The sequence below is a fragment of the Cryptococcus neoformans genome, chromosome 11, assembly GCF_000149385.1.
Source record: "Cryptococcus neoformans var. neoformans B-3501A chromosome 11, whole genome shotgun sequence".
NCBI lineage: Eukaryota > Fungi > Basidiomycota > Tremellomycetes > Tremellales > Cryptococcaceae > Cryptococcus > Cryptococcus deneoformans.
In genome coordinates this window covers 584729-611650 of record NC_009187.1, presented here as the reverse complement: position 1 = coordinate 611650, position 26922 = coordinate 584729, and the positions used below count along the sequence as shown (strand labels likewise).

General features: G+C 47.9%; 9 protein-coding genes across 9 annotated transcripts in view; 5 read left to right on the top strand and 4 right to left on the bottom strand.

The window, feature by feature from the left end:
- The window catches only part of CNBK2100 (hypothetical protein), a gene marked incomplete at both ends in the record, with an annotated part of 7442 nt that extends 6654 nt beyond the window's left edge, over positions 1-788 (top strand). Inside the window, 4 exons of the mRNA XM_767746.1 lie at positions 1-342; positions 392-481; positions 542-668; positions 724-788. The exon at positions 1-342 is cut by the window's left edge and continues 1173 nt beyond it. Of these exons, the coding sequence (XP_772839.1) occupies positions 1-342; positions 392-481; positions 542-668; positions 724-788 (624 nt within the window). The remainder of the gene's footprint in view (positions 343-391; positions 482-541; positions 669-723) is intronic.
- A 517-nt stretch (positions 789-1305) lies between these two features.
- On the top strand, positions 1306-2545 carry CNBK2090 (hypothetical protein; the record flags this gene model as incomplete). The annotated part of the gene is made up of 3 exons (XM_767745.1): positions 1306-1591; positions 1648-1995; positions 2052-2545. The coding sequence occupies 3 exons, from the start codon at positions 1306-1308 to the stop codon at positions 2543-2545; spliced, it is 1128 nt and encodes a 375-aa protein (XP_772838.1).
- A 167-nt stretch (positions 2546-2712) lies between these two features.
- Positions 2713-3754, bottom strand: CNBK2080 (hypothetical protein; the record flags this gene model as incomplete). The annotated part of the gene is made up of 6 exons (XM_767744.1): positions 2713-2749; positions 2801-2994; positions 3052-3110; positions 3166-3263; positions 3325-3687; positions 3744-3754. The coding sequence occupies 6 exons, from the start codon at positions 3752-3754 to the stop codon at positions 2713-2715; spliced, it is 762 nt and encodes a 253-aa protein (XP_772837.1).
- Positions 3755-4229: 475 nt separating this feature from the next.
- Positions 4230-5465, bottom strand: CNBK2070 (hypothetical protein; the record flags this gene model as incomplete). Its single annotated transcript, XM_767743.1, has 7 exons — positions 4230-4288; positions 4353-4618; positions 4670-4899; positions 4947-5040; positions 5096-5267; positions 5325-5359; positions 5449-5465. 7 exons carry the CDS (start codon positions 5463-5465, stop codon positions 4230-4232), a joined length of 873 nt encoding a protein of 290 aa, XP_772836.1.
- A 5947-nt stretch (positions 5466-11412) lies between these two features.
- Positions 11413-13820, top strand: CNBK2060 (hypothetical protein; the record flags this gene model as incomplete). The annotated part of the gene is made up of 5 exons (XM_767742.1): positions 11413-11953; positions 12003-12330; positions 12379-12439; positions 12488-13174; positions 13230-13820. The coding sequence occupies 5 exons, from the start codon at positions 11413-11415 to the stop codon at positions 13818-13820; spliced, it is 2208 nt and encodes a 735-aa protein (XP_772835.1).
- A 1712-nt stretch (positions 13821-15532) lies between these two features.
- On the top strand, positions 15533-16491 carry CNBK2050 (hypothetical protein; the record flags this gene model as incomplete). The annotated part of the gene is made up of 7 exons (XM_767741.1): positions 15533-15781; positions 15828-15851; positions 15907-15945; positions 16016-16066; positions 16135-16173; positions 16258-16280; positions 16377-16491. The coding sequence occupies 7 exons, from the start codon at positions 15533-15535 to the stop codon at positions 16489-16491; spliced, it is 540 nt and encodes a 179-aa protein (XP_772834.1).
- Positions 16492-17344: 853 nt separating this feature from the next.
- On the bottom strand, positions 17345-18263 carry CNBK2040 (hypothetical protein; the record flags this gene model as incomplete). The annotated part of the gene is made up of 6 exons (XM_767740.1): positions 17345-17381; positions 17434-17532; positions 17581-17672; positions 17738-18014; positions 18068-18125; positions 18173-18263. 6 exons carry the CDS (start codon positions 18261-18263, stop codon positions 17345-17347), a joined length of 654 nt encoding a protein of 217 aa, XP_772833.1.
- A 1334-nt stretch (positions 18264-19597) lies between these two features.
- Positions 19598-20893, bottom strand: CNBK2030 (hypothetical protein; the record flags this gene model as incomplete). The annotated part of the gene is made up of 10 exons (XM_767739.1): positions 19598-19631; positions 19687-19785; positions 19846-19885; positions 19934-19991; positions 20046-20283; positions 20343-20397; positions 20443-20519; positions 20577-20677; positions 20739-20807; positions 20861-20893. 10 exons carry the CDS (start codon positions 20891-20893, stop codon positions 19598-19600), a joined length of 804 nt encoding a protein of 267 aa, XP_772832.1.
- Positions 20894-21720: 827 nt separating this feature from the next.
- Positions 21721-25568, top strand: CNBK2020 (hypothetical protein; the record flags this gene model as incomplete). Its single annotated transcript, XM_767738.1, has 6 exons — positions 21721-23170; positions 23219-23539; positions 23603-23828; positions 23883-24150; positions 24202-24909; positions 24960-25568. 6 exons carry the CDS (start codon positions 21721-21723, stop codon positions 25566-25568), a joined length of 3582 nt encoding a protein of 1193 aa, XP_772831.1.
- Between the last annotated feature and the right edge of the window lie 1354 nt (positions 25569-26922).

Below are 26922 nucleotides of genomic sequence, written 5' to 3'. Positions count from 1 at the left end.
ACCCTGGCTTTTCCCGACTTGCCTGGAGCTAGGTCGAAACGCATTAATCCCACCCTCGAGCTTATTAAGGCCATTACGGAGGTCTATTCTCTCGCTTCTGAGCATAGCATTGAAGTGCAAATTCTCAAGCGGAACTTGCTGGACTTGATTGGTGTCAAAGAGTTCTCGAGCGATGCGGCCTTTAATCCTCCATGCGAAAGTATTGAGGTGCCCATGGTGATTTGCAAAAAGTGTAACGCGATCAGAGACGTCGACCTATGCAGAGATCCCGACAGGTTGCCTAGTGTTAACCCAGATAGCGGTGAAATGTTGGAACCAGCGAGAAAGAACTGGGTGTGTCATGTAAGTCAGGCTACTCTAGATCCAGGTGTGGTTGCTGATTATGTTGCAGAAATGTGACTCTGAATATGATCGATTCCAGATCGAACAACCTCTCATCGAAATGGTCACCAAGACGATCACCAACTACCAAATACAAGACGTAAGTCTCATCATTGGTTATCAGAAAGTTGGCTACTTATTGACATCCTTCATTCATCAGGTGATCTGCCTCAAATGTTCGCAAACGAAATCGGACAATCTTGCGGCGACCTGCAAATGTGGTGGAGGATTTAGGACGACGTCAAACAGAAATGAACTGAAGACGAAGCTGAAAATGATTAAGAGTGGTAAATGTCTTCGTCCGATCCCTGTCTGGCTGTCTGGCTAACTATAATCCCATAGTATGTGATTACCATAAATTGCCCTTTGCTGGTAGTTATGTGGAAGAGACTTTGAGTCGGTGGTAGGCGTTAATTAAGAGGACTTCGAGGCAGTAGTGCAGCAGCAATTGTATTTGGGGGCTTGTTTCGGCGCTTCTGGTTGTATTTCGTAGTGTTATTTCCTTGTTCTCCACCGATTTGACTCCATACATTTTCCGCATCTGCATATAGACCGACTGTCGCATGTTTGAATGAAAAGACAAATGAACCACACTGCATTTGCACGCGCACGTCTTCTATCGTTATCAGGCTTGGCCCGACAGCCTTTTTTTTTGCGCCCGCTTTTCAGAAACTCATACAAAATTGACTCCGCCGCGACAAGTCTCGGCGAGTTTCATTTTCCGCGTTTGAAGACAAAGCCCGAAACGCGGCAAAAGATACCGGCCAAGCCCGGTGGGCTCTTGTTGAATGAGCGCGTGATAACGGAAATAAGTAATTAATAATGGTGGATGCTGCCTGCCACGTAGTATAAATAGCTTTGAACGACACATAAACACAGATCAATCCTTTAACCTTCATAATCAAACCGGATCCTCCAAGCAGTATGCCCCTGTACAAGTTCCTCGTCACAGGCTATAGGCCATCACTCTCCATCTTTTCGTTCGACCCCTCAACCGCCAAGGTCAAGCTCGTTTCCGAGTTCTCTCCCGCACCCCAGAACGGCACCCGGCTTGAGCTCGCCGATCCCACCTCTGTGTCATCGCAAGGCACAGAGAGGAACTTATATTGGCTGTCAGATGCTAACAAGGGATCGGCTGTGAGTCTCAAACTTGCAGACGATCAGATTGAAATCACGGCCGAGAGACTCTCCCATGGCGGAGGCGTCCATAGTATGTCGCAGAAGACCCATTGTATGACAAGCCAGCTAATAAACGCGGGCATCTAGTCCATGTCATGAAAGACGGCTCTGGTATAGTCGTGTCCAACTTTATCGGCGGCTCTATCATCTTCTTCCCCATCACTGCTTCTGGCGCCCTGTCAGAAACATCAGAATCCCCACTCCTCACTCTGCCGTTCGTATACGAATCACAGACAGCACCGAATGTTAAGCGTCAAGAAGCATCTCACGCTCATCATGTGGTAGAAGGCAGGAATGGTATTCTTTATGTTTCCGACTTGGGCAACGACCGTATTTGGATTGTAAAGCGAGAAGGAGAAAGCGGCTTGGCCATCAAGGGGTACTTGCAAGCCCCTCCTGGAACAGGTCCTAGACACAGTCTCATCTCCAAAGACGGTGCGTATGTTCATGTCTACTAGTTTTAGCATATGTTCATAAAAAACTGCTCCCAGGGAAATATCTGTACTGTCTCACAGAGCTCACCAGCGACATCCTTGTCTTCCCTTTAGAGGACACTTTTGAGACCATTCAGCCCCTTCCTGATTTCAAATGCAACATCATCCCCCCGTCAGTCCCAGCTGCGGCCCACCACCACCTAAACGCTGCCGAACTGATCTTCAACCCGACTATTCCCAACGTTCTCTATGCGTCTAATCGACTTGAACTCCGTCTTCCAGCCGAATTTGCGACTGGCGAGCTTGGAGATGCGGTGGCTATTGTGACGCTGAATGAAGAGGGGAACAAGTTAGTTGATGTCAAGTTTATCAGGACCGGCTGTAATAATATTCGAGGAATGAGGGCTAGTCCTGATGGCAAATATGTCGCTGTAGCCGGAAGATACGGAGGCGGAGTCGAGATTTGGAGCGTGGGGGATTCGGGGGTAGATTGGAGGCTTGCTGGAAAGGACGAAAATATCGATTCGGTCACTGATATGGCGTGGTTATAATCGTGCAGTAAAAGCCAAAAGTCTGGGCAAATTTAGATACATGAAATGGCAACACACTAAACTAGTCTGAACTGGAAACACAATCGTGCGAAAAGGGAGATCGCTTTGATCATGCGGCCGACCACTAGAACGCAAAGCAGAATCCATGTGACCATTCCACTGATCATCTAGAGGCCGATGGTATCTACTTTCCAGAGATCATCGCTATTGTTCGATCAGATACTGGGAGCCTTTATAAGAACGCCGTGAACTCACCCAATCCAGCAAATGGTCTCAACAGCTACGCCCTTACCAGCCTTCTTGATATCGGCACTTGACGCCACAAGCTTACCAATACCACATGCGTGCTGCTTACCTTCAGCTTGGATGGCGACAATAGTATCCTTTCCCAGACCGTCAGGCAGTTTACCCCCCGCAGACAAGAGACCAGGGGCCATCATGTTCGCACCCTGCAATTAAGTTCACATTAGTTGCGATCACAAACACGCGCTTCATTACAGACGTACAGCTAGAAGAAACTTGATCGCCCCTCGATCGATTTGAACACGAGGAAGCATGTCAGGATCTTTCGAAAGCAGTGTTCGTCAGTAAATTTATGGAGGTGATGGGAAGAGACATACACTTATGTAAAAGCTTTAAAGTCGGGATAAAAGGGCCATCGAAGTGCTGGAAGAAGATGGGCACTGAGTGGATGGTGAAGATTGATATTCGATCGTGGCTAGAGCATATGTATCAGTATCTTTCGGCTGAAGGGCAACATGCCTTTTGTAACAACTCACCATTTAGTCAATCCTAGAGCTTCCTTCTTCGGCCAAAACTCGTCAAGCACACTCTCGACACCCGCACCCTCACCGTCATCTTCCTTTTCCTCCTTTTCTTCCTTATCCTTTCCTTTTCCCTTCCCCCCCTTTCCCTTGCCGCCTTTCTTCCCACCTTTGCCCTTCCCAGAAGTTGGTTCCTCTTTCTCCTTTTCCTCAGCCGCAGGCTCGGCGTGTTCTATGGAAGCCTCTGTAGCGGCAGACTGATCCTTCCAAGCTGGGAGAGACAAGTATGTTATTTGTGAGAGAATGGATGATCTAATATTACGCTGGACAGAAGACTTGAGGGAAGTAGAGGAAGAGACATCTTCCTTGGGGTTAAATCTGATACAAAACAAGTGTTAGTTTATAAAGATGGGCTGCGCGACGTCTGGACGTACTTCTTGAACATATTGCTTTCCAATGCTTTGTAAAGGTCAACAAAGCCTAGCTAGTTGTTGTAAAGACTATTGGAAGTGAACCTGTTGATTTGCTGTCGACCGCCGTAAACGATTCTCTGAACTTCATTCGTCTTCTGGCCACTTGTTTCATTTGTTACGTAAGGTAACGGTCGGAACGAGATTGCCTCCCACCGTCTTTAGTCCTATTATCCACTACGCCAGAACGCGTGAACCTGGGGCCTCCAACCAATATCACTCCCAGCCAGCATGGCAGTAGTCTCTCAGAACACGCCGGTTCATCCAGTCATAAACAGCATTAGTCATCGCCTGAACTCGCCTTTCAGGCCGCATGTCCATGCTCTTCCTTCTTTATTGATTCAATAAACGATGACAGTATTTTCGTATGGGTATCGGGCTGCATATACAAGGCGGCATAACACCGCTCGCCGCTTTTAAGCCGCATCAACACACTCCTATATACTACAACTACGTTCGTTCTCCTCGAGGCTGTGACCAGGCGACCTCCAAGATCAATGAATCGTAACCTGGGTAATGTATAATCAGTTTTACCGGCACAAGCAATTAGCTGATGGGAAAACCTGTACTTACCGCGGCCATTCAAGTGAGCCATAGCCGCCTCTGCATCTCTCTTGCTCTCGAAACTGACGAACGCCAAACCCTTGCTGACCCTCGTGTTTCGATCCCTGACGATATTGGCCCTTCCAAGCTTGCCATTCTTGGCGAAAGGTTGGAACAAAGCCCGAAGATCGTCTTCTTCGGCATCGATGGAAAGGGAGGTGACACGAAGGGTAGGAAGCTCGTCTCGAGCTCGGAACATTGAGTCGCCAGCACCAGTGGCCCCTGCGCGTTGAGATCTATCACAGCATAAGACAAAATACTACTGGGCCAGCCTTCACACTACTCACGGAGGGACATATTTGCCACCTGTCTCACCAGCACCCTTGGCGGCCAGAGTTCCAGAAACAACAACCTGCTCTTCCTCTGCTCCGTCTGCATTGAGATTGTCGATAGCAGCAAGCTGTTCCCTGAAAGGACATCTCGCAGTGTAATGTTGACCACTACAGAGTCGACAGACAACCGCCTTTCCGGTGGGAGCCTTGACAGCTGTTTCAGGTTCAGGTTCAACACGTTGGATCTACGGCATGGTCAGACCAAAATCATTATCACGCTTACGGCACATACCTTGCTGATGGGGGCGATCTTGAAATGAAGGTTCTCTCCGATAATGGTAGTCTTTCTGTCGGGTCCAGGAGGCTTTCCTTTGTCGAGACCGAATCTGCAATGTCCAAATTAAGAATTAATGTTCCTATACCTTCCATATAAACACCCACTTTGGCCATTGCTTCCTCTCCGCCATTGTCTGAGTCACAGTGGAGACCTGCAACCGTCTCCTCACTCTCCTGGTCACCTTGACCTTTTGATCATCCGCGTTGTACTTCCAGCTAACTATAGTTGTGATACCGTTGGCATCGGTAGATTCGGTAGTTGGGGGAAGCTCATCGGCTAATCAATCATTTTTGTAAGAGGCAGGCAGACTTTGAAAGCTGGAAAGGAACGCACCATCCACATCATCGGCAGCCCAGTCGCGGTTGGATCTGTATGGGCGGTTTCTCGTTAGTATACGTGTTTCCAAGCAGCAAAATTTGTTTGTTCATACTCCGTCAACGAAAGAATATTAACTCACTGCTTTGAGTCGGCCATTTTGTAAGCTTTGGGTCAAATAATGTGTTTACAAGTCGCGAAGGGGCGTTTCTTGACGTTTCTTATTGTCCTTGGTGAAATCGAAATCTCGAAGAAATGCGGAATTCTGCGGAAAATAACTGATGTGGCACTTTCTTATCCCATCTCTCCTATCCCTTCCTGCAAATGATTTTTGCCTTTGGCGTATATAACCAATCCTTATTCATTCTGATATAACCATGCTGTAGGAAGCCCCTGCCCTTTGCTACATTCTCGCCTTTATGATGATCAACATCCGCTGCAGAAGACAGGTGAACAGAAATAAACTACACCCTACTTGGCCTTACTCATACTTGTTACTATTATGACGGCCGGCAACCTCCCCTGGTCGGAAAAAGCTTTCGGCTCGACCTTCTATCCTCATAGTGCACTGTTGCGGCCATAGGCGGTCGTCACACGTTAGACGTTTTGGCTTGGTTGAATAAATGTTGAAGATCAGTGGGGCCGCAAAGGCAACAAAATCCTTGTCTTTTCCTTAGCTCTGAACTCAATCACTGCTCCAGCATGTGGCGCAAGATTTCGAACAAACAAAACAGCTTGAACATCAAAAATTCGCAGTGCTTCGAGCGCAGGGCAATGAGTGCGCGCTTTTGGCGGTAATAGAGTGAAAAGAAGGAAGTCAAGTAACACCATGTTGCCTGGATGGATCAAGATCCCATGAGGTTTAACCCCCGACTATCCCAACGGAAAGCGAAGAAGGAAGGTTCCGGCAAGCGCAAAGCAGTTAGTCATCAGCTCTCAATTAACGACGGATCGATCCCGGTTGACGACGACCAACCTGCCGGGAATATCTCGTCTTTAATCATTTGCTTGTTCGCTTGTGACACTCATCACTTCATCTTGTTTCTAGATGAAGATGGAAAGACTCATTTTTTGTGATTCAAGTCTCATGCCAATCGATGTATTCCCCTCACATGTCAGTCTTCGCAAATGTTTCCATGATGACTTGCAATGAGTAGTAATCTATATGGTCTATGTTATTACATGTCACACCCTTCTACTCCGTACTACGCCGCCGCCCCATCGCCTACGAACCGCGTACGCTCTTTTTACATAATAATATTATTGGAAAGTACGTTACCAAGTCTTACAGCATATCGCACTTCCACCACATTCATGGATCATGCAATGGACACAAATGTTCGAGATATCGCGCCGATGAGAGATGCTGAGAGGGCCGAGAGAGCAGAAGGTTACAATTCGCCAAAGAAAGAAACCATCAATCCGCCCGCTCGCATAGTAAACGGCGTAGTGTCCCATTCATAGGTTTCAGCTGTACCCACCGGCCTCTTACAGCTGTACCCACCGGTCTCTTACCCAGTTCAGTCCAGTTTCAGTTTCAAAACAAAATTGTATCGCCAACAATTACAATTGAAACACCGATCACATTGTACTACCGGAAAGAATGCATCAACTACTGGCTACATAGTCCAGAACTTCGACATTTGGTCCAGTTCATCGATGAATTGTCCATGAGTTGTTCACGCCATGGTCCTTCACATATTCCGCAAAGGCCTCATCGGTTGCTTCCAGTACCAAAACAGCGTCGCCCCCCCCCCACCTATCGTCGTCAACCGCCATCTGGCAGGAAAATTCTTTAATAATGGAGAAACCGAGTCGACGTTGACATTAGCTTATCTCGTAGATCACCACCAAATACCACATGATCCCACAGAGACCTTCTCGTACAAGGTATTCCGAAAAATCCCAGCCATTTCTCATCTCCACTTAGGGTAAGCCATTTGAACAACGTTGAGGATCGGGGTAAGGGCACTTTTAATGATGAATGAGTATACCGTCAGATGTAGTCCATCCTAGTTTCACAGACGTGGGCACAAAAGAAGCGGAAGGATGACGCTTGTAGTTTGAACAAGTGGGTCTGCGCTTTGTAAGTTCACAGCATAAGACGGGATAAGAGGAAACTCACTGCGGATAAGGTGGATGTGTTAAATGAGGCAGTATCCCTATAAGCAGCAACGGCTTAGAGCTGATACTACCACTCTTCCTTGTTTCCCTTCGTCATCTTTTGAACATATTCACATGGGAAAAATATGTATTCTGAGCGAATCCCCGGCGGAAAGAGGCGAACATCTCAAAGTAGTGCATGAGGTACTCTGTGTAAGACACTTCGTCGACGATCGCGTCGCCCTTGTAATCTTGTTACCCATGCTTCGCCTAGTGCGCCATTTTTACGCGTATCGGCGACTTTAGGGACTATCATTTGATCTGATATCTCGTAAGACTCATTTAGATCAAATTGAGAGAGGAATGGTTGATGTTTGTTTGGAAGATGGTCGACACAGACAATCGCGTCCATCTGCCGACGAGATAGCAATGATTCGGCCTGAAGGTTGAACCGAGCATGTTGAACTAATACGCGATGGCTTTGGCATGTTTGCATGGAGATGGACGGGGAGAATATAGTATCGTCGATAAAAGATGTTAATTCAACTGCGTGAAGGAAGTGTGGAAAGAAGGCTCGCACCAGTCTGCAATGCTCCCTTTGCTGCAGACGAAGGGTTCGGACTTCGGTCTTCGGTCTTTGATTTTTGATGCTTTGACGATATTTATTAGGTACAAAAGAAGGGATCCCAGGGATAGCGGATGCCGGGTGCTGGTAGTGTCCCTGAAAATTCTATGTATTTAGGTCTGGCGCACTGTCCCGTGCGTGTTTTGAAGGCGTTGCTTCCCGCTTATGCGTCGTCAAGCATTCTAGAAGAGGAAGAAGTGCTTGAAATAAATTACAAGAAGTGCTAGTTATTAGCGGTTCCGTGCGCGCTACAAGCACATTCGAGCTTTGGCTGTCCTATTCTGTGCAGTGGATATGAAGTAAGAAATTTCCAGGCACTATTAACCCAATCTTTGCTCATATATACGTCGTCGTACAGTCCTCATGATGTCGGATACGAGATGATGGGGCAATGAAACCCAAGAGTGAGCATACAGATGACGTACAGCATACGATGCGAGGAACGTAGAAAAATTCAAAAAGGGAAGTCGAGATGCCGCTGCTGCTGCTGTATTGGGGTCCGCCAAATAATCGTGACGAACCACCAAAACATAACACAATCCTGCCAAGATTTCATTGGAGCCCACAACACTAAAAACTGTGCGTCAAAAGAGAAGAACTTGGGAGGGGAGGAGGCCCGGCAAGCACCACAAAACTCCCTTATCGTAATTGCCTCTATTACTCCTGTAGCCTGTATACGCCAGTCAAGCATGTCAACATGTCAAGTATTACGCACACATTTCTAGATACACATCTAAGCACGAGCGACACGATCAATGACCAAGAACTAAAACTTTAAGGAACGGTACGCGTACATGGGTTTTGTCCCTTGTTCCTTCATTTCGGGCCGCATACACGCCACACTAAAACTAAGCCCGAGTCCCTATATCTCGCAGTATCTCATGTTTCACGCTCCTCTCCCCTCCTCCCTCCATGATCTATGATGCTCCACGACCTTTACACCTGTGGCTTCTGTGCGCTCCACTGTATTTGATGATGTGGCCCGCCGCACTTTATTATGGATTTGTATGTGTAATTTGCACATCCGGCTACTAGTAATGGTCCAACGTACAGCATGCAGACACAAAACAGAAAAAGCGCAAAGCGCTAAAAAAAGCAACTAAAACGCCCAACGTCCAAAGAGGCGAGCGACAAGCAACGCATGCAAGAATGTAAGAATAAGGAATCGGGAATTTAACCTTTGACTTTTAACGTGAGACGTGTTAACTCCACCGGATTCTTATCGCCAAAAACTCTGGCTTCTGGGTGCCGCAGTCACGAGTTTTAGATCTCAGGTCTCAGTTTTAGCTGGTGATGACTACATAGTATTATCTGCTTGCCACTTGGGAGGCTCCGAGAAGGGAGAGATCGAAAGCGATGCGATCCTGCATTTTGCGTTGTGCGACCGCCGAACATTATTATTTGCCCTACATCGGGCTGCATTTAGCCCGTGCTGCTGGGGGCTGGAGCGTGCCAATAAATATTACACCCCGGACAACCGAACGGCTGCCTGCTGTATTGTACTGCTCTCGACTTAAGCCTTCCAATCTTCAGCTATTATCACATCGTCACGCTCATCATCGCTGTTGCTATCTACCTTCATTAAGCAAGTACGATATCACGACCCCCAACCCGACCACCTAGAACGTACGACGACAAGTTTCACAAAACGGCATAAAAGACGCGAGACACTTCGAGACGAACCAACATTTCCGCCTGCGGTTACCGGTTACCTGTGCGCACCAACGGCTTTCCGGTGATAAAAAGTACACAGCGCCAACATCAAAGAGATACGAGATCGAATCAATCTGGCGCGTTCGGCACCAGCACGGCTTACGGCTGTTGTACCGTGCGGAGTCTCTGGGCTGTGTATGGTCTTCGCAAACGGAGAATAAAGAACGCTTTTGGACCTGTGATCAGTGCGTAGTATTATTTGCCCCCACCTAAACATTCCGGGTCTCGATGATGGATGTCGAAAGATAGTCCATCATCTTGCCCAGCCGAAAGGGTGTCTTCACGACGCAGGCCGAAGGGAATGGCGGCGCAAGCCTTCGTTGCTCTTTCCTTCGAGCTTCGAGCTGGCTTGGAGGTGTCAGTCGGGAGCCAAGCCATATCTTGTTTATTTATGCGAGCGCACGCTTACGAGATTATTATGTATTTAGGTTTTCGCAAGGTCAGTTGGCCGAAACAGGCGGAATAATAAATAATACGGCAAGGACAAAAGTCGATAGTACAGAACACCCCGTGCAGTTCCCTCATATACCGTCAGTGCGAGGGCGCTTTGGGGACTATTCAGTTGCCCTGTGCTCAAGTAACAGGTTGCGTTCATTATTTCGGAAAAACAGTGGATAGGATTAACAAGCATCAGGTTAAGGACAGGCGTGAGTCATTCTCAAATATCTTTTCTTGGATCCACCCATTGCCGCCTGGATGATCGTGTCAGGCTATTGAAAGGCGCAGCCTTACTACGGCATGTCTTATCACCGGCCTTAATTCTTGTGTGCCATGGAATATTCGCACTCTCAAACTTGTTCATGATTGCAGTGTGAACTACGAGCTGACTTTGTGTTTCCCGGTATCGCTTGTCCTTGCGAACCTTGCGTATTATTGCAGTCCTTTCTGTCACTCACTCCTTCTCCACACGATCTGCTTGGGCAAGATTCAAACTTTCCCTTGACTGCCCTCGCATCACATTTTTATCCCCTTTGCCCTCCCTTGTGCATCACCGCTTGCCACTCCTCATCAAATCAATCTTCTCTGTCGCAACGGGACATACGTACGCGACGAAACACAGTTGGCTTCTAAGGCACCTAGTCATTGGACTGGCGATTATAAAACTTCAGCCCTCGGCAGCATAGGACATCCTATCTCGATTATTGGGTGTCCCTGTTGACCTTCATACACAACGGACAAATCGCTCATACCCGAGGGCTAGACCGATTGTTACCGAGGCGACAAAAAAAGCATACCAAGTTAGACCCTGTGAGAACAAAAAGCAAGAGCAGAACAGTGCGTTCAATCAGGTGGAGACCGGTGATTTGCATTGTCCGTTAGCCCAACCCGGACGATCTCAGGTTTCGGGTTTGATTAGCGGAGATTTCTTCGGAAGAGGAAGAATACGAGGCTGCTGTTGGATGAAGGCGCCAAGCTGTGAATTGTTGTCGCCGCAGCGATCATTCTGAGCACCGGGCGTCATCATCCGTAATCTGCGCCCATCAATAAACCAGAGGGAAGGAACAAAGGTCCTTGAATTTTGCACGACAGCCTCTTCATCCTACCCAACCGTGCTGCTTGCTGTATCCGCTAGCTTGGTCTAGTCCACCACGGTCCTGTCATCCCTGACATCCTTGAGAACGCCTTCCATCCTTTTCCTCTTCAGCCCCGGACTGCATATATTACATGGGAAGAACATATCCCCGGCCTGGTCAGCCCCACACTTCGTCCTCGCCCTTCTCCATGTCGCCCCAATACGAAAGGCCACCTACTAGCACCCATACTGCCACCTCTTCTTCCAGCTTGCCCGTACTTGCAACCCCTCCTTCTTTCCATCTCCATTCCTTTTCTCTCATCGATCGTGGTTTGACCGGAAAGCTGGACCACCCGCTCGACCCTCTAGGACAACATTCAAAAGTCAGACCTACTCTTCCTGCACTGCCCTTCCCATCTTTACGGAAGTCGCACGGATTTTTACCGTCGATCGCCACACAAGCCCTCGCGCATTACCACTTCCCTTCCAACTACACACCAGCAGATACATCTCAGAGGATATCAAAGAACCTCATTTCGCAGGCTCATTCACCGTTTGCATCCCCAGGCGCTTTGTCACTTTCACCCGAAGTTGGAAGACCAAAAAAGAAGACCAAGATGGACATGAACATGGCTCAGACCGGGTCGATGGCGGCGCTTCCTGGCATTCAAACACCCCTAGCATCCTATGTCGGTGAGTTTCTTCTCTCTATTTTGCATGACGAATCTAATCTGGCATACAGCCCAGATGGTCGTTTGGCTCTGGTATGGGCAGTTCCAACAGCAGCAACCACTTTCCCCCATTTCACCTTCCAACTCTTCCATCCCAGATCCATTTGATCCAGCATATCAACCTCAACGCATTTCACAACTGATGGTCCAACCTTCTGCTGTTTTCAGTGAATTCGTGGCTAGGCTTCTTCAGGTCACTATGGTCTCACACAGCGTGACACTAGTGGCAATACTCTATGTCTATCGACTGAAAATGAGGAACATGTTTTACTCCACGCCTGGCAGTGAAAACAGGCCATTTGTGGCTGCTTTGATGTTGGCTAACAAATATTTGGATGAGTGAGTTGTTTACGATTCCGTGACTGGCTTTCTCTAACAGTGAGACAGTAATACATATACCAACGCTACTTGGTCAGAGCTAGCTGGAATTCCTTTGACCGAAATCAGCGTAGGTTTCAATTGATGGTTTGAATATCATGAGCTCATCTTTAACTAGCGTATGGAAACCGAATTCCTCGTTGGATTGAACTATGAACTAGGGGTTGAAGTAGACGAGTACGAACGCTGGAAGATGTTGTTGGACGAATTCATGTTGTCTCGGGGCCCAGGTAATGCTATGCCTGCTGCAAAGCATAAGTGGATCTCTGGTCAGACACCATTCAACCCCAATCTAGCGTGCACTCCAACGTTCTCCTATAATACTCGGGCGAAATCGGCATCGCCGCCTAGACGACTACGTCCTGATTATGCTGCTCTCCCGGGCAGTAGGAAACGATCGGCAGCTGATGCCTTCTTCCCTGATTCAGTACCGCCTCCTTTACACGATAATTATCTTCCAGTTCCTCCGCCCAGTCAACCTTATTCTCAAGAGCCGCCCCTTCCTTCCCTTCGCACAAGACCTGCTTTAGTCGCTCAGACTTCCAACTCGTCTCTGGCGCGGTCAGCGTCACTTAACAGACAGCTAGCGCGTCTTCCTTCAAATTTTGGTGGTCGTCGAGGTTCGACAGGACATGTATACCCAGCACCAACACCGAAAGAACCGGCATTGCAGTATCAGCAGCCCTCGCCATCGACTTATGGTCAGTTAGTACAGGCCGCCATGCAAACGGGATGGGATAGCAACCGGGCCTTACTAGCACCTTATGATGACAGCCTTGCCCAGCCTCACTTAGTTCCTCCGGAGGTGAGTTTTTGACATATGACAATCCGTTATGGCGTCTAACCAGTCAACATTATAGCACCTCATGTTTTATTCACTTGCGGCTGAGCCACAAACAGGAACTGCCGGTCAACCTCGCAAGGCCATCTTGCGCTATCAAGCTCCTGCTGTTGAACATTCTTTCAACTACGCATCTCATCCTTCATACCCGCCATATAATCCTCAAGCATCTCAAGCCTCGTACCCTTACCAAGTTCCTCCGCCTCCGGATTTATCTCCTCAGGATGTCGTTATGTTCGACGACCACCTCCGTCCTCCAGCATCGTATTATCCGCCTGGTCATGCCGATTCCCACTCCGAGACTCAGGGAATGTATACACCTGACCCATACATAGCTGCGCCAGTCTGGCGAACGCCTATGCAAGTAGGCCCACAGCCAGCTCAATTCGCGAATGCCGGGCCGCCTGGATACGTTTATAACCCGTATATGCCTACCACAGCCAGGTGGGCAGGTTTCACCCCGGCAACCCACGGTGAACCGATCTACCCTGGCTGGACAAGGACGTCGGATGGGGTGTTATACTATCACTCTGAGCCGCAGGTTGAAGGGCCACCAGTGTGGACATCAAGGAGCGAATGGTCGAGTCCTGTTTCGAGATTCCACATGTGAAAACCTCACGAAATTGTTTCAAGGTTCAAGAGTTTGAAAGTTTGATGTTGGAATTCATAGACGATAATTATGTTTGTAACGTTAATTTCTGGTTTTTTTCGGTTCTTGTTTGTTCTCAATCCTCGCATTTTTTACCACGTACATATCATTCATCACTCGTTCGCATTATCAATCAATTCATTCCAGCGGTTATGACATAGTCGATATAGGCGTGTCGTTTTCAAAAGTCTACTCTCAGTGAGGCTTTACTTCATATCATTAACTATGAATAGACAAGAATTTTCAAGCCCATTTACGTATATGTGGGAGGTGTATGTGTATCGACAATAATACTTCCATGTCTGCTGCGCGCTATTAGCAGCCAACCGTCGTGATCATGACGCATAGCTCAAAAGGCACATCGCATTGCGCATAATCATTATACTGCTGGGTACAGCTCTTGTCAATCATCAAGCACAAACCCCCTCGCTCATTCAGCAATCAATGATTCAATCAATATATCATATATTGTATCACCGGTCTGGCAGTGCTGCACTGGAAATCGATACCTGAAGGTACAGTCGGGAAGTGGAAAAAGGCGGGAATGAGAGATTAACCGAAGCTGAAAAGAAAGATGGAAGAAAAGTGCCGGTTATCCTTGTCGCAGGTTTCAGATTTCAGACGCATAATGGAAGAAGCGAGAACCACATGTTCAGTTAAGGACTAAAGGGTGGCAGGCAGAGGATAGGTGAAGGAGGCAGGCTTATGGCCCCGTCCAAAATCCAAAGGACCTAGCCAAGTCGAATAAACCGATCGAAGCTCATTCAAAGGATAGCAAGGGAAGATGATAGGGGATGAAAGGAAAGAAAGCAGCCCCGGCGCCGACGTACGGCTGGAACCACATGGTAGTAATAAGAAGCTCAGAATAACGGATGACCTCTATAGATCCTATACTCCTTTCATGGCTGGGCAAAACATCTAGGAGATACTTAGTAGATAGCATGACTTTGGACGAGTGGCGTATACATGGTTGAGAAAAACGAATGTTTTAATATCTGCTTTGTCCTGGGCATAGATACATCTTTGAGATCCGTCCGCACACCCAAGCCAGCACACAGTTCAACCACGACACCATCAAACAACAGCAACAAACGTCATCGATACAATCCAATTGCGTATAAGGGCTTGAGAAGACGCATAGCAGTCATTACATCGCAGAATCTTTTTACAACATCTCGATTCGTCTGCAACTTGTGAGTCAATATGCCCTCTGGTCTTAATCAGGGATTTGCCGTGCCACATTGATACATCCCTTCAAACAGTAGTGTAGACTTTGACACTTTGACAACTTCCGAACGCGATCCTTGCACCCTTCCTTATTATCATTTTTCAACGGTATTCGATCTCGACAGGAAAGCAGTTATTGATCTTCAAGCATCCTCGAACAAGCTAATTGTCAGATCAGGATGGATCCAATGTCGCAGATGATGATGATGGTACGTGCATTTCCGTCGGCATTGGTGTTGTGTCGGCATAGGCCAGAGGGCGCAATATGCGAGATGATGCAGAGGGCAACCTATCGTCGTCTATTCGATTGGTGTGAGATGAGATTACAGGACGCGTCACGCGACTGATGTTGTTGGCTGAGAGGTGTTTGCCGTTACACTGCCCCATCCTATCTTCTATGACTCAATCGTTGGGATCAAAGATATTCTTTTCGCCATACACCTACCATGACTACCATTCCATACTCCAAGCCCCGAAACAAAGCTGACGTTGTGCGCGAATCTCTCGCTCACCCCGCCAACAACCCTTATTACCTCTCTCACCTATCTTACCCCACCGCTTCCAACTCTTCCTTTATATACTTGATGTCCCAACGACAACAGGGAGGAGGAATGGGAATGGGTGGAATGGGAATGGGAGGAATGGGAATGGGAGGAATGGGAATGGGGGGGATGGGTATGATGAATCCTATGATGGTAAGTCAAAAGTTGAAGCGTAAAAAGGGATAACGTTGGTGGTCAGATGGGGATGGGGGGTCCAATGATGGTGAGTACAAAATGAAAAGATCATACTGGAAGCGAGCTCATGCGATTTGTGACAGGGTGGAATGGGAGGGATGGGGATGATGAATCCCATGATGGTGCATTCTGGTCCCCTTCCAGCCTCGCTACGGCGACAAAGAACGACACTGACCTAAACATTATTCATAGGGCATGGGAGGCATGGGTATGGCGAGCCCTATGATGGGAATGGGAGGTTATGTGAGTGTATTCGTCTTGTCACTTTGTTCAACAGCGTCGCCGTTGTCCCGTCTAAACATGACTCACAGGGGATGCTAGGTGGAGGTCTTGGTTCTGGAGCATACGGGGTTGGTATCGGTTTCACTTATACTTCAACGTGGTTTCCATCTTGGGTTCAACAGCTGATGTATTGTGTGGTTTGGCACACATAGATGCCGAGGTATCCCCCAGGAGGGTAAGCCATTTCACGACCCCCCGTCTTTTTTCTTCCTGTCCGTCTTGGCTTGACAAAGTCGCCGAGGTAAGTAACAGGTCTAACGTTCTGATACAGGCTTTTCGGCGACTACGGCATGGGAATGGGAGCGATGCCTGGCGGAATGATGGGTGGAATGGGTACGATGATGGGCGGTTATGGGATGAACATGGGAATGCCTTGGGGGTACTAAGGGATGGGTTGTAAAGAAGATATGCCAATGTATTATTACCGAATGTATGGACAAGTTAGCAGGTTTTTCGAGCTCGATGTAGGTCCCTCGTACTACTAGTGACTAGACGAGGATTAATTTGTATTCAAGTCAGTGATTTAATAAGTGCGTACATCGATAGTTGATCCTCCGAAAAAAGCGAGTTGGCATGTAACGAACAGATTCATGATTACAGTTATATGAGGGCTTGTTAAATTGAACATACTTTCCAGTGTCATTCTGCATTTGTCTCTGTCCCCCACGCCTCTCACAGCTCATTTTCAGAAAGTAACCCGTATAGGCCGACCATACTCACAGGTACCATGGCTGATTTGGAACACCTCGCACTGGCGAGCGAGGACGGATTGGTCTATTGGTCTATCTTTTACTATGCCGGCCGCCTGCAGAGAAAACAAAGCTTGAAACACCTGGCTACTCCCCCAGTAGGCCTGCAATGTACTCGTTGGGTGATTTGAACAAAGACGAGTCATGCTAGGTTCGCCTGCAGGGGATCAATGGATGCAATACTGATGCTTGCTGCAACACAAACAATGAGTAGTGTTCAGGGCAGCTATCTTCAGGAAGAAGCTCGGTCCAGAATCCTGTAAGTAATCTGGACAATCGCCTTCATACAGCTATAGATAGCTGAATGACCTCTGCGCTAATCAAGCAAGCCCACGTAGCCTGTGCATCTCGTATGCCTTGTAGACATTTGTTGCTGCCGTCTAACGGTGCAGCCCCTTAGACTAGTGAGACCCATTCGTCATTGAAAATTCATGACAAAAATCCACGGAAATACATCGACCGCTTGTACATTACAATCGTGCTAAACTTGTTACAGAGGCTGACCGCCATTCATGTACTGTTTGCCCCTACTGCGCATCAGCAACGTTTCGCTTGCATATTATTGAGTTCTCGACTCACAAGTCAGTCAGTTGGCCAGTAACATCCATCAAACGGTTGGTCTCTGCTACTCCATATAGGTAGGTAGAGTCTCTAACCGTACCGAACCAGGCATATCTACTAAACTTTATTCAGCTGACTTTCCATAGCATATTTGGGATGACATACACGAGCCAGGACTGTTTCTCCATCCATGAAGTCGTCTTTTGCATGAAGGTGCTGACGTCAGCTGTGCTAGGATTGGAATTCGTCCCAAAGCTCTGGTGTCTGTGTCAGTGAATCTGTTTATATCACTGCCGTTGTGGAGGCACCTGCGTTTACTCACATGGCAAGCAAATTCACTTAGGACCAGTGGTAACCCAAAAGTCTTTTGAAATGCCGACACTGTGGACATAAAATCATCTGGATCTGTAGTATACAAGTGCATCGCCACGTAATCTGGCTTGTACGGGCAGTCACCCCAACCATCTTTGGCGGAGTATGGAGGAGGGCAAATGGTGGCGAAGAAGGTAGAAAGCCAAGCTTGATCGGATGCCATCACTGGAGATTGGACTTTGATTGTAGGGTAGGTGGATCTCAATGTGGTAATCTGAGTTTTCCAGCTACCGGACAGCGACTAAGTTTAGATGTCAAGAAATATGTGTGTGATACTTACATTCCGGCTGCAGTCACTGGATCGATGTACGAGGAGACTCCATTGTCCGTTTGCAAATCTGTGCACTGTCAACCCACATTGCATTACAGGTGCTTTTTAATTCACCTGGTTCGTTGTATCCCATAATCTCTGTAAATCCTTTTTGCAAAGTGTCAGAGTTGTCAAGGAAATTTTTGTCGAAGCTTTGAAGCAACATTAGATAATATCGTCAGCCATCAATACTTGGGAGACATACAGCATGGGTATGAACTTCCCTGAAACGTTCACACTGTCAGCATTGAGGATACCTTGGTTCCAATTCTTGTTCCAGTCAAACCACCAAGAAATGGTCTGTTATCAGGTTAGTAACGAAGGCTCGATTGACAACACAGTCGGCTTACCGAAGTAGAAGTGAAGAATTGCGCTATTGGCGAAGCATCTTTCTCTTGTACAGGCCAACTTATACCCATTTTAGAGAATGAGCTTCCAGTTTTTGTAGCCGAGACCGCCGATGACCCCTTGCTCGAAGATACTACCTTGGCCTTTGTTGACATTAGCTGCCCGGTTGTGACAGTGACGTTGGATACTTGCGTCGCCAAAGTCGCAACTTTGGCGGACGTTGCTGGTAACTTGGATGAGCTGCTGTTTTCAGCTAGGTGTGCGCTCGTAAGTGCTTGTTCTGTAAACGTGACTCGGGTAGGGGCTGCCGTATTGGATACTGATCCTGAACCGCCAGAGTAAGAGGAAGACCAGCTGTGCGATTCTAAAGTGGCTGCAAGAATGCTATTCGATTTTCCCGAGTTCAGCATTAAAGATGATTCTTGATCTGTCCCGGAAGCAGATGTTGGTAACTGGGCATATATGATAGACGCATTCGGCTCAGACAAGGTCGTAGCGGCTGCGGTTGTCCCTCGAACGCAAGCGGGGACTGCTCGCGCCGAAGAGCAAAAGATGAGTAGTAAGATCGCTGCAGAGGTGGAAGGCATGAGCATCGTCAGTTGAGATGCTATAAAGAGCGCCGCGCAATGAATATTAAGTCTTGTATGACCAGCACACTCAGGGCTTGTGATGAGGGATGTCGTAGAAGGAGAAATAAAATGGTGTCTAGCACGCTCTTAAAAGGACACTAATGGTAAATTGTGTAATTGCCAGCTGCCTACAAAGCAAACTCAGGAGTAATTATATGCCTTCAGTGGCCAGACATGCTCCTTTCAATCCACCCAGGCAATTTGATAGATCTACAAGAGAGAAAATGAACAATTGCTGGTTGATTTCAGGACAGCTTGGCATCTTTCTCCTTTATTGCAAGCCCAAGACAAAGGAAGGATATGACTATAATTGCAAGGGGTCCGCCGACGAGTTCACTGCCGTTTCAACAGTGGCCTTTAACAATTGCAGCAAATGTCGTTTTCGTCGATTGATGATATGTACATGACGAAAAGTACGGTAACGCCTTTAACTTTGAGCGATATCTACAAATATTGGATGAAGCGGCGCAAGACTGCTGTGCCTGCCGAATCCGTGTGATCCACGACAGCTGTGCTGGCATCCTTACTCATGCCCACCATACATGTATTGGAAACCCCTGTACAGCCCCCATCAGCGTTCGAGACCGGTATATTGACTTGAGAGACACAAACAATGGGGTAATCTCGCCGTTTTCATCCATGAGTCGGTTGAAGGGGTGGACGTCGTGCAAGTTCGCCGTATCACGAACAGCGCCAAACCAACAGTACTTACTGCATATACAATCTTCATGAGCCATATACCTTCCCTCACTTATAATGAAGACATCTCACATAACATAGTCAGTTTCATCAAGCCATTTTGTTGTTTGGCCTTGACAAGGATCAGTTATGAATAGGTTAAACAAATGGAACCGCTCACCCATGTAATCATGGACTTGCTGCTGGTCCTCTGGGCCTGGAACACCTTCGTCCCAACTCTGAAGAGATTATATTAAACTCGATCATCTAACCTTACGTCCTCCTTAGCTCACCTGCATGCAGAATTCAGTCAAGATAATAGGCAATCCAAACTCGTTGTGGTACATCTCCATCTTGCCGACAAAATCATCAAAAGTGGTTGTGTAGAGGTGCACAGCCAAGTAGGCGGGATAAGTGTCTTCTGGAATCAGGGAGAGGAACTCTTTAAGCCATTCCACGTTGGATGCTACAGCGGGGGAAACGAGGTGCTGGTTGTCTGGATCGGTACGGAGTTGTGCCAGCTGGATCCACCTACAGTGAATGTAATATTGAGCTCAAATCGAATGGAACATGATTCCGGGCCAACATACGCGTCTGCAGCTTCCTGCGGAGAGCGATGGCTTGCAACAGCTTCGTTGTCGAGGTCTATATCTTGTTAATAACAATTATTTCCGCAATTGAAAGGCCTACCAGGCTCGTTGAAACCCAAGAGAAGATTCCATCCTTCTTGCAAGTCGCAACCATCATCTAAAGATTGGGGTGACCAGCTGAAGCCGGTCATAAGCTATTGCATGAAAGGCGCTTGAGACAAAAACGAGCCTCACATCATGGGCACAAATTCTGCGTCAATCTCAAGGTCGTCAGAGGTCTCCGGCACCAGAGGGCCCTTCCAATGCTTGGTCCAGTTCCAGTGCCATGAGAGTTTCTAGGTATCACTGTTAATCTAGCATGGAAATGCAAGTAAGCAGACAGACAGAAACACCTACAGAGCCGTACTGGAAGAATTTGGCAATGGGATCCGAGGTTAGTTCTTGAGCCGGCCAGCTAATGCCGGCCTATCCACAATGTCAGTCAAGGGCGAAAACATTGTGATGAATGATATACGCGCCTTTCCCCTTTGTACTTGTCCGTCGTCAGACATGGTGTGGCTATGTTAGTAGGACTGAAAAAAATGGATACGAAAGAGACTTGAAACAACTGTTGCACTTCTTTCAGTTATATAGGGCGAGGGGATGAGTTCATCGGCCTCGTGTATAGGGGGTTGCGGCAGGGGCAACGAGGCTCCCTGTGCGAGTGTCGCTGAAGGAGGGCGGCGATGGACACAAGCACCCTCAACGGATGCTCGCCGGCGTTGCGAACGTGGACAGAGGCACCGACGGAAGGCATCTTGGCAGTGGGCGTGATCGTCCCTGCAGCCTCGGCGGCCGTGCCGCGCAGGTGGTCGTCGGCGGCGCTAACCGAACCACGTCGTGGTGGTGTAATAAAAGATAAGGAGGCGGTGACGTGTGTTTGGGGATAAGCCTGCGGCGGCGGCGGCAGCAGCAGCAGCAGCTGCAGCAGTTCGGTCAGCAGCCAGCCCAAGGATGAGACTCTTTGGACGACCGACATCTACCTGGAAGAGGAAAACCGCCTTGCAACCACATCGCCTATCGCCTCCCGCTCCCATCATCTGGATTGGCCGCGAACATACAGAGATTGGGACACCACCACGGCTCCTCGAAAGAGGCTTCACCTCCCCCATAATACGTCACGACTCATCTCCAAACACTTCTCGCCGCCGCCACAGCATCCAAACAGACCTCACTGTATCTCAACCCACAACATCAAAGCCTCTTATCAAAGACTCTCTTATGGCGGGCGCATAACTATACAGGACAATACCGTTTTAGGCTTAGTGGCAAGTTACCTGCAACCTAACTCCAGCAGTGACTCATCCGCTCACACCCGACTTGTCGTTAGATTAAGCACATGTCATCCCCAACCTCAACCTCCCCTAAATCCTCATTTGTCTTCTCTCCTACCTCTTTTCCACATGCTGCTATAGCCTCAAACAACGTCAGGCCTCGCACAAACTTGCCTCCTCCACCTCCTCCTGATCGCATTCCTCCTCCCAAAGGACGGTCGCATCAGCAGAAGTTTAAGATCTTGAGAAAGGAAAAGGATAAGGACAGAAGACAACCTATAGATTTGGAAGATGACTGGACCATTGAAGACGTGACTGTAAATGGTGACGGTGTAGAGCAAGAATCCCAATATTTGGACGACTTGCAACCGGAAGAGAACGAGTTGAAACCTGGACCGCGCTTCCTTGAAATGGCTAATCGTGAAGAGAAGAAAGAGAAGACTTCCAAGAGCAGGGGGCTCGTAAAGAAAACGTCTCGTCTCTTTGGCCGGGATAAGGATAAAGACCGGGGCAAACCTGAAGAACCAGCCGTCACAGGCAGCAGTTCATCTACTCTCGCCGCTATGCGCCAATCATCGTCAACCTCGACAGATTCCACTACTTCTCGCAGTATTACCTCAGCGTTCACACGTCAAAACTCTATCCAGTCAAGACGATCTCCTCGTACGAGCTTTGGTCAAGCTCATTCTCGCCGTGCATCCCAAGATTCCCAAATGTCCTGGCCGGCACCTAGGTCGATCCGTTCATCTACAACTTCACATGACCCGTCAAGCGATCCTCAGAACAGTGCTAGTAGTACCGGTGTTCCCATCCCTCAACGACAGGGTGCTTCCATGTCCTCTCTCTCCCGTTATTCTCTTCCACACCCAAATGGGGGTACGTCCAGAAGCCCAGATACATTTCCCAACAAAATGTCAACTTGGTTCTCTCATCTCCTTCCCGTATCCTCCGGATCCCCACCCTCCTCCAGCTACGAAACCTCTTCTTCTATACGCAAGCAGTCTTCGGTTGCCGCATCACTATTCAACGCTGCAAGGCAAAAAGCGGTCGATGGAGTCAGACACTTGCTGGACTCGGAGGCACAGCCGGATAAGTGTATGGATACGATATGGGTAAGAGGTGTAGCTCATCCAGGATGGCGACCGATTACACCCGAAAATAGTACCAGCAACCTCCCTGCCCTTGAGCCCGGCGGTAGTGGAGGAGGAGTAGAAGATAGAAGGGCGTCTCTGTCTATGAACGGGCCATCGCCTAACAGTCTTCGACCATCCTCTTGGAAGCGCAACACCTCTCTTCCGCCAACTGGGCAGCCTCAATCGCCCGCCCACGTACATACGCAGGCGAGTAATCAGACAACGTCTCCAAGTAAAGGTTTCACCGGTATTTGGAACCCGTCGACGCTATCGCTAGGTATGCCGATCGGTGGATCTCCTAATAAGGAAAAAGAGAATGGAAGCGGGGCGGAAAGTCCGAGCAAAAAGAAAAGCAAAGAAATTGTTAAATGGCCAGAACAATGTATGTTCCTATACCCTGCAAACTGTGCCAGAGCTAATGTGAAATCAGTCTACGATGACTTCAAATCAACTGTTTGGTTCACTTATCGTAACCAATATGCGCCCATATCATCACTCTCTCCGAATCTTCTTATCCCATCCCCAGAAGCGTACTATGCCTCTTTCGGACCTCCACTGGATGCTACATCTCCTTCCTCTCTGCGAGTGACTACTCCTACTGCCGCCGCGCAGCAATCTGCTAGCGGAAGCGGTGGATGGGGTTGGTCAAAAGAAGAGAGAGGATTAACCAGCGATGCTGGATGGGGATGTATGTTGAGGACCGGCCAAAGTCTGCTGGTAAATGCATTGATACATATTCATCTAGGTCGAGGTACGTTTTTGGGATAACGTCTTCCAAACGTCTCGTCAGAATATAGCTGATCCTCTTTTGAAGATTGGCGCGTTCCGAGTACGCCAGCTTCCTTTTCTGAAGCTACAACCACTCAGGAGATTGCTGCTCTTAAAGACTACGCCAAGTATGCTCAAATGCTTTCGTGGTTTCTTGACGACCCTTCTCCTCTCTGTCCATTCAGTGTCCATAGGATGGCACTTATAGGTAAGGAGCTGGGCAAAGAAGTGGGCGAGTGGTTCGGGCCTAGCACGGCTGCCGGAGCATTGAAGTGAGTCTGTCTATTTCATTCAAGCTCCAACGAAAAGCTGACAAAGCGGCCAAGGACACTTGCGAATTCATTTGCGCCCTGTGGAGTCGCTGTAGCCACCGCAACGGATTCAATCATCTACAAATCCGATGTCTATACTGCCTCGAACCTTCCTTCTGACGATTGGAATAGTATAAGCCCAACATTTAACTCTAGTAAAAAGAAAAGGCGAGGCGATAACGAAGCGAAGGAAGAAAAGTGGGGCAAAAGGGCGGTGCTCATTCTCGTTGGGGTACGGCTCGGACTCGATGGCGTCAATCCTATCTACTACGACTCTATAAAAGTAAGTTTTTACTAGCATGTCACAGGAGAAACAATTCACCCATTTGATTAGGCCCTGTTCACGTTCCCACAGTCGGTAGGTATCGCTGGTGGACGCCCTTCATCATCCTATTACTTTGTCGGCTCTCAAGCGAATCATCTCTTCTATCTTGATCCACACTTAACGCGCCCCGCTATTCCACTTCAAATTCCACCACTACCTGTCCATTCTGCAAAGGAAAAAGGATCGACGGAGAGCAGCAGTATAATGAGCACAGCCGAAGAAGAATCTGAAGAAGGTGTGATGATACGCACCCCGGAGACGCCAAGATCGACTACCCCGTCCATGTTCTCGGCTCCTGAGCATGTAGAGGATGAAGACCAAGAGGAGTGGGGGCAGGGCTCCAAGTATAAGTTGGACGTGGTGGATGCTGACGGTGTTGAAGTGGAAGGAATTGACGATGATAAAGGCAGAAATGAAGGGAAAATGATAAGGGAAGAGGTTCCAAAAAGCTCTTTCGAATCGAACGGAGCGGCCCAGGAGCAGCCCAAGAAGCAGAAAGGTTTTACCTCTACTGCTTCTATCGATTCGCAGGTCGATTCGCAGGTCGATCCTCACATGCTTTGGTACACTACCGCCTACCCCGATCCTTTGCTGAGAACCTATCACTGCGAGAAGATCAAGAAGATGCCTCTTTCGGGATTAGACCCAAGCATGTTACTTGGGTTTGTCTGCAAGGATGAGGATGATTTTGAAGATTTTGTGGAGCGAGTAGCCCAGGTAAGCCTGCCTTTTAACACAGTAGGTCAGTTGCTGACCTGGTATAATAGTTGCCCAAGAAGATTTTTACAGTGCAAGACGAGATGCCATCATGGGAGGAAGATGATGATGCCGGTCTCGAATCTGTCTCAGAGCCCGATTTTGAAGGAGACGAATTCGAAGAGCCCGGAACAGCAAAACCTCGTTTCGACTCTTCCTCTCCCGTCAATGAAGATAGCCTCAAAGGCCCCAGGGTTGTTTCGGCGAGCACGACTGCTACACCTCTTGCCGCAAAAGAGGAGGATCATCTTGATGTAGAAGAAGCGAATAGCACAGATGACGACAATGAGTCTATTGGCACCACCACAGCTGCTGGACCTATGGATATCGCCAGACATCTCAATAGGGTCGATCTCTCTTCAAAAAGGGAACAAGAAGGGGATGATGATGATGGGGAGTGGGTTGGAGGGACACCTTCAAGCCAAGGAGTACTTGTTGAACCTCCTTCGCTAAAGGGAACTCCATCGAAATCAAGATCATCCGCCTTTGAACCTCGCTATGAACAGAATGGAGAAACGGAACAAGAGAGACCTGTTTTCCCGGCGAGGAACAGGATGGAGAGCTGGGTTGAACCTGTATGTGAAGGGAAGGAAGCGCCGAACGGCGATAATTTGTTGTAAACTGTATCAACTTCACAAAAGGTTTTTAAATAGGTGGTTTTTATGTTAGGATAGATTTGGTCAACAGCACGAGCTTTTATGAACGTTCACTTGATTTTTGGACGAAGAATGATGATCGTCCAAGACCTTAGTTGCTAAACTTCATGGATGTGGCAAGTATGAAGCAAATATTTGTACAAAGGAAATGTATGAGGGGGTGTATAAGCATGGATGTCTTGTATGATAAATTATTGCCTATGAAGAAGTACCGAAAAAATAAATGGACGATATACATCATTACGCTTTTTCAAATTCATCATGTTCAATCTCGATTCTTCCTTCCCACCAGCTCATCCGACCTAACCAGAAGTTTTTGGTCATCAGTTCTCCCACTCCCGTCTTTCGTACGTGCATCCCCATTGACAGCATAGTGTAGATGTTGAGAAAAAGAAGAGCGTACGTGCCAAGATTGTATGTCAAGCTAATCAGTGCTACGTTTTTTTCAGACTCAGTCTAGTATCGGATAAGATGCAATATAGAATAGAGCCATACCGCTTTCCTGTATATCTGAAAAAGCTGTCAAGACAATTTCTGCCTCTTCACGCAGCACTATCTTACATCAGTATAATTCCTAGCCCTTAGATAAACCAACAGGAAAGATAAGAACTTACCAAACCACGCAATAAGCGCTAGGAGCCCACACACTGTCTCCACGAACGTCAAGCCAAACAGAACTCCCTTGTCCTGACGAACTACTCCATCAAAGAAGAAAGAATAGTACGTGTTCAGGTCTGAACTTTCTAACAAGGTGAAACATTGCCAAAGAAGAGTGAGGAAGATGAGAGCAGAGAGACTGGATAGCGCCCCAGGTAGAGCAGGATTAGCGGAATTCACTGTAGCTAGTAGTATTAATAGTCAGAAGAGATTTCTGTTTTCAGTGCATAGATACTTCAGAACCAACAGTTATGAGCAGAGGCAACCAACAATGTATGTCCCAGTACTAAAAAGGAAGAAATGATTGTGGCTTTAAAGCCAAATCGAATGGGGTGAAAAGTCGAGGCCATGAGGAATTGTCAAGCGCTGATGTGCGTCTTATTGTGAGAAGAAGAGGACGTCTAATCTGACAGCGTCTACTACGCAGTACCGTAGCAACCACTGTATAAGGCGATAACGAGAGGACGACTGTGTAAGAAAGGGACGCCATTATATATTGGCTTGCGCTACTTCATGCAGACTAAGAGTCGTGTGTTATTTGCTAAAAGGGGCTTGTGCTGAGTATATAGTAGTGCGTGTCTTTGTGATACGTAGCTGGCGGAGGACCCTTTGCAACGAACCCACGCTCGGACCACTATGCCGTCTATATTTGATGAGAAGC